General features: G+C 39.3%; 1 protein-coding gene across 1 annotated transcript in view; it reads left to right on the top strand.

Moving 5' to 3' along the window:
• The first annotated feature begins 1,058 nt into the window (after positions 1-1,058).
• Positions 1,059-6,355, top strand: part of glud1a (glutamate dehydrogenase 1a) — a 32,911-nt gene continuing 27,614 nt past the window's right edge. The window contains exon 1 of the mRNA XM_080450372.1: positions 1,059-1,712. Coding sequence (XP_080306498.1) covers positions 1,313-1,712 — 400 coding nt within the window. The 5' untranslated portion in view covers positions 1,059-1,312. The remainder of the gene's footprint in view (positions 1,713-6,355) is intronic.

Raw genomic sequence — 6,355 nt, 5'->3', positions numbered from 1 at the left:
CTAAGGACTTTTAAGGCCTTTTAATATCTAAAAAAAACGATACTATAAAAACTGGTCAAACATTGTCCAAATTGTCAAATAATATCAGAAAGTAATAAATGTAATAAACCGTGTTACCCCCGTGATTAAAATCGTAGATGTATTTAATAGTCAGATTTTTACTTTCGTGTCAGTCTTGGCTAGCAGCACCCCCAGTAAACTTTCACCAGTAAAGCCCGTACTTCTCCGTACATATACAAAATATATAAGTCGGTTGCCGCAAATGTTAATTCACGATTCGGAGTTTTTGTGCAATGTATTAGTCCGTATTCTTCAATAGATATGTGTTTTAATCCCGTCTGTGGCCGAACTATATTTCCCCCCCTTCGTTTACTTCCTGTTTACTTTGAGTGTATTGCCGGCTTTCACCAGATGCGCCCCGTAATTACCGCCCATCGAGAGAATCCGACACAGACGGGATTAAAACACATATCTATTGAAAAATACGGACTAATACAGCGCACAAACGCCGAATCGTGAGTTAACATTTTTATATATATTTTTTGTACATGTACGGAGAAATACAGGCTTTACTGGTAAAGGTGCAGAACGCACTGGGTCATCCATAGTCTTAAAATAATCATATTTGAACTGGGGACCCCCCAAAATAATCATATATGAATTGGGTACCCCTCAACATAATCATATTTGAACTATATTTGAACTGGGTGCCCCCCAAAATAATCATATTTGGACTGGGTACCCCCCAAAATAATCATATTTGAACTGCAGGGCACACCCCACAAAATAATGAGACCCAGGAGACATATTCAGGCTGAGAAACTTTGCTACTGTAAAGTCACATTACAGATTGGCCAAAAAAATAAAACGTTAAAACGTTAAAATAAGTGCCGGATTGCAGCTTTAAAGTTGTTTTTTTGGAAATCACTTTGATACTGTACAGTATACTACAGTGTACAATAACACGCTTGCCTTGCCTATAAACTAGCCAATCACAGCTGTCAGCGTCCCTCCGGCCTATGGGATCTCCAGTCTTCCCAGTAGTGTGGATCCAGGAAATGGCCGGTAGAGCAGAGTTGTCTGACTGTCACATCAATGCGGAACGAAACGCCTCTCTCTGCGGTCACATTCTCTTTCTGTTCCCCCCCGTCATAGCATTCAGTTTTTTATTTCCTTTCCTGACTTTCCTCCCTTTTACGGGTTCATTTTAGAACCTTTCCTTCGGGTTTAACACACTCATCATCCCCCCTTTAGGCTCAGGACAGCGGCAGCACGGGTAAAAAGTCTAAAAACTCACCTCGACACGATCAAAATGTACCGGTATTTGGGTGAACTCCTCACCCGGGGAGCGGGCTCCCTCCTGGCGGCGGACTCGGCTGCTCTCCTCCCGGCGGTGGCTTCCTCCTCCTCGCTGCGGCTCCGGAGCTACAGCAAGGCGGTGGACGGCGACGACGACCCCAACTTCTTCACCATGGTGGAGGGCTTCTTCGACCGCGGCGCCGCCATCGTGGAGGACCAGCTGGTGGAGGACCTGCGCAACAAGGAGACGCCGGAGCAGAAGCGCCACCGGGTGCGGGGCATCCTGAAGATCATCAAGCCCTGCAACCACGTCCTGAGCGTCTGCTTCCCCATCAAGAGGGACAACGGGGAGTGGGAGGTGATTGAGGGCTACCGGGCCCAGCACAGCCAGCACAGGACCCCCTGCAAAGGAGGTGAGGATAGCAATAATAATAATAATAATAATAATAATTATTATTATTATTATAATAATTATAATAGTAATAATAATAATGATAATAATAAATAAGTGGGATGTGGTGGAACGCTACCGGGCCCAGCACAGCCATCCCGGCAAAGGAGGTATGATAACAATAATTAATAATAATAATAATAATAATACAACAACATAATAATAAATAAGTGAGAGGTGGTGGAGGGCTACCGGGCGCAGCACTGCACACACTGCAAAGGTTTATTTAGACCCTCCAGAAAAACACGGGCTAAAATCCCTGATTTTGCGGGTTAAAGTCCTTGATTTTGCAATGAAATATGCAGGTTTTTTATGTGATTTTTTTCCGGTGAAATTGTGGGAAGTTGTGAACTATGCGAATTGCGAAAACTTGCGAAATATGAGGAAAGTTACAAAATATGCGAAAAGTTGTGAAATATGCACGTTTGATGTGATTTTATGTGGTGAAATATGTGGGAAGTTGCGAAATATGCGGGATGTTGCGAAATATGCGAAAAGTTGCGGAAAAAGTTAAATATGCGTAAATAAGTTGCAAAATATATGGGAAGTTTGCTCGGAAATATGCGATAATGCGCCCTTTTTGAAAAATGTTCCCTCACATAATCTGTGCCATTTGGCTGATTATGCGTTAAATTATGAGATCGCATAATTGCATTTTTCTGGAGGGTCTATTTATTAAATATGGTTTAAGTAGTCCAAACTCCTCAAACAGCGAGAGTTGGCACCGTGGTTGGCACCGAAGTTACACTGTAATTGGTGTAACCCGGTGAATTGAGAGAGGCCTTTCACTGAATGTTTAGATCTATGCCTATTTATTTATACCCCCCACATGATGGGAAAAACAACGTTTGGTATGTGCAAACAAATGCTGTATGTGTTGATATGACACATATATAGCAACATAATGTAATAATTTAGTGTCGGATTACTGAAAATTAAACTAAACAAGTCACAGAGGAACATAACTTGCATGCAGTGCCACTTAGTGCCACTGCACTTTTCTTCGCAGCAGATTTGCTGCATTGATTTAAAGAAATATACCTTGGGCACGTCCAAGCAGATCTCGACGCAGACTGACAAGTTGTTCTTTTTTGTGCAGGCCGTCATATCACATTATATAGCCTTTTGTAATCTGCCCTAAGTGTCAAAATCTCTGACAAAGTTTGCAATAGCCAGTTTCAAATTGGCAATTACAAAAAAGGTCTACCTATCAGATATAGAAAACTGGCAGTTAGCCCCAACCAAATATTTCAGGTGCAAAGCAAACCTGCCATATTCTTGCTCAGCAATTTATAAATATTTCTGGTGCAAAGCAAACCTACCATATTCTTGTTCAGCAATTTATAAATATTTCAGGAGCAAACCTGCCATATTCTTGCTCAGCAATTTATTGAAATGGCAAAACGGCAACCTCTGGAGTCACCATATCTGATAGTTTGTCCATTTCAGTATAACACCTGTTTGTGCCATACAACTTATTTACTTTGTGGCTACCTTCAGCTTTGCCTTCCAGGCTAATAATTTGCATGGACTCGGGCAGAGCAGTCTATGCCATTCACCTCAATGCATAAAGTTAAACATTTCCTCTAGCAATTTAGATTATTACTAAGATTCTCTGTTTCTGTAAAAAGTTGCTTCAAAATCCCACTTGCTGGTGCTTTATTATGGTTACTGTACAATCCTACAGTAAATAAGACATGACACGTGTGAACCCCCTGTAAAAGCCTTACCAATACATCTGCATGTTTATTCAGGCAGTGGATTAAATGTGGTCTTTGGGTGTAATGCTGTTATCTTAATATGAATTCCTAATAAGCGCTATAACAGTTTACTCTACCACTGCTCTCTGTGTGTGAAATCCGTGTTCTGACAGTATCTGCTGTCAAGCGTCGGGTCTCATGCTATATCTATTTCCTTTACATCATTTCTCTGAGCTGTATTTAGCACCACAGGGAGTAGAGTGACCTGATGTCACTGGGAGGACAAATTCTAACTATTAACTCTCAAGACAAAGAGATGGTGTACGACTGTGTATAGCAGTGATTCTTAAACCTTTTAATTTCACGGACCCACAGTTTGATATCGTTGCTGTCGGGCAGAAACCTCTTATCTCCATATTCTAACTTTTAGTTTTTTCGTAAATTGATGCCCTACTTGATCATACTACAGCGTCACTCAAAAGCATCCAAAGTAGCAGATCCACAAGCTCACTGAATTTGCTACTTTTGCTACTTTTTTATTTGAATCCTGAAAAGTAACAGTTTTGGACATATGAGGTTTCCACCCGGTAGAGACGATATGCAGTAGGCCACACGGACCCCCATAACTCTGAGAGAGTACAAATGGAACCAAATGGGCCGACTGTTGTTTCCATTTGTACACTCCCTAAGTTACGGACCTGTAAAGGTGCATTTGGTTCCTAGGTAGTATCAATCATTTAGCTTGGGACCCCCTGGAACCCCTTCATGGACCTCTAAGGGTCCCCGGACCCCACTTTGACAACCACTGGTCTATAGTTTGCTGGGATGTGTGTATGACTGTCAGATTATGTGCAGAATTGATTGATTGTTTGAATACTTTATTAGTCAGAAATGTAAACGGCACGTAGTAACTCATTGACTGCCATTGACGAGTATACTCGTCATTTCAATCCAAGGCTCACAACGCCATTGACGAGTCACTCGTCATGTGGTGTTTTCAGTGGTTTACGATAGAGGGCGATAACACAAAAAGGTCCTGGGGACTTGTTTCCATTGTGGTCCTATGTATTCAATTCATCAACATAGCATAAACAATTAATTTACACTAATACATGTTATCAACAAATACAAACACTATATGTACAAAGGAGAAAAAGGAAAAACGGCGGCAGTGAATGACACCTCCTTTCGATGGGAATTTGTATTTACGTTTACATAAACATAATCACTCATTTTAGGTGGGATGGGATTTTATTTGGACAAAGTCCATATGGTTTCAAATCACTAAATTGCGCATGTGACACTGTCAGATGTATAACTTATAGGTAACGTGCATAGGCCTGTCACTATTATTACATAATCGTCTAATCGCAATTATTTGATATAATCACAATTATTTTTGCATAATCGTTTCCATGTTGAAAAATGTTCTTACATTTTCAAATATAAAAAAAGCAGAAATAGCAGAGGTACAAGCTTACATTCGTGACGCGTTGTAAGCTTGTAGATCAGCTATTTCTGATATTTTTACATTGTTGTCAATAATTTATTTGTAAATGTAAGTTATTTGTGTAAGTTGTAAGTTATTTGTTATCTGCCCTGTACAGAATTTTTGTTTACGAAGCCTAAAAGGCAAACAGAAATTTATTTTGTATTCATGTGTTCTAATGTTCAATGCCAAACACAATTAAATCATTAATCGCAATTATCTGAGTGACAATTAACGTCAACTTAAAGGTAGGGTAAGTGATATTTTTTGGTTAAAACAAAAAGTATTTTGTTAAAAGGTTAAAATACTATATATATTCTGATAGTAATCATTGCTATAGAGTGTTTTTTCAGTAACAGATGTCTCCCTGTCTCTCCAGCTCTTTAATAAACAGAAAATACATTTTTCGGTAGGTGTCAACATCTCAGCCAATCGGGAGAAAGTACCCATTTTTAAGCTTAATTTGTATAGTGTTCCAGTTCCAATTTTGCATGCTCATTTCTTAGTGTCATCACTTCCAATTTCACTTGTTTAATCTGTATCCTGATTGAGTTCTCTGTCCTGGTTGGATAAAATTGGAAATGAAACTGAAACTGAAACGAAAATTCATTTTCTGTTTAATAAAGAGGTGGAGAGACAAGGAGACTCCTAATACTGAACAAACACTCTATAGCAATGAGTACTATCATAATATAGAGCTATTTAACAATTATTTTAACCAACGTAAATCACTTACCCTACCTTTAAATTTGTAATCGTGACAGCCCTAAATGTGCCTTCATTCCTCTTGGTCAGTCTAGGCTCAAGTACACTGTAGTTGTTCTGACCTGGTACATATTACTGCTGGTTGCTCATTACATGCGTGACAGACAGATAATTTATTGATCCCGGTGTGAAATTGTTTTGCGCTGTAGCAGGACAGTACACAGTATCCAAGAGCATGAGACACATTATGAGACATATAAATAGAACACTGTTATGAGATATAAAGAAAAAAATAGAACATAAGTATACAAATCCTGTACAGGGTGGTCTGACAGGCACTGGGTAGAGAATGTAACTTACGTTATTTTAGGAGTAAAGTTACTGTATCAGTCGCCACGCCAGACAATCTACAAGCTCTCAATCTTGTAGATAGGCTATTTTCGGTTATTTCTTTTTAAAGATTAGAGCATTTGAAGCGGTAAAACTAGCAATATGTTAAGAAGCATCTTCCATAAGACCGCAATGGTCTCGGATATAAACAAAAATAAAAGGTTAAACTTAAATCCTCTTTTCAGTCGTGAGATTTTATTTTTCTTCAATCCATGTTTCAAAAGAAATAAAAAAATCTGTCTGCCTGTCTGAGAATTAAATTACAATGAATGAATGGGTTAAGGTAATTGTGACACTTGACATGCCTAGAGTCAAAACCGG

The sequence above is a fragment of the Gymnoscopelus braueri genome (assembly GCF_963280865.1).
Source record: "Gymnoscopelus braueri genome assembly, chromosome: 14".
NCBI lineage: Eukaryota > Metazoa > Chordata > Actinopteri > Myctophiformes > Myctophidae > Gymnoscopelus > Gymnoscopelus braueri.
This window is presented reverse-complemented; position numbering and strand designations above follow the sequence as displayed.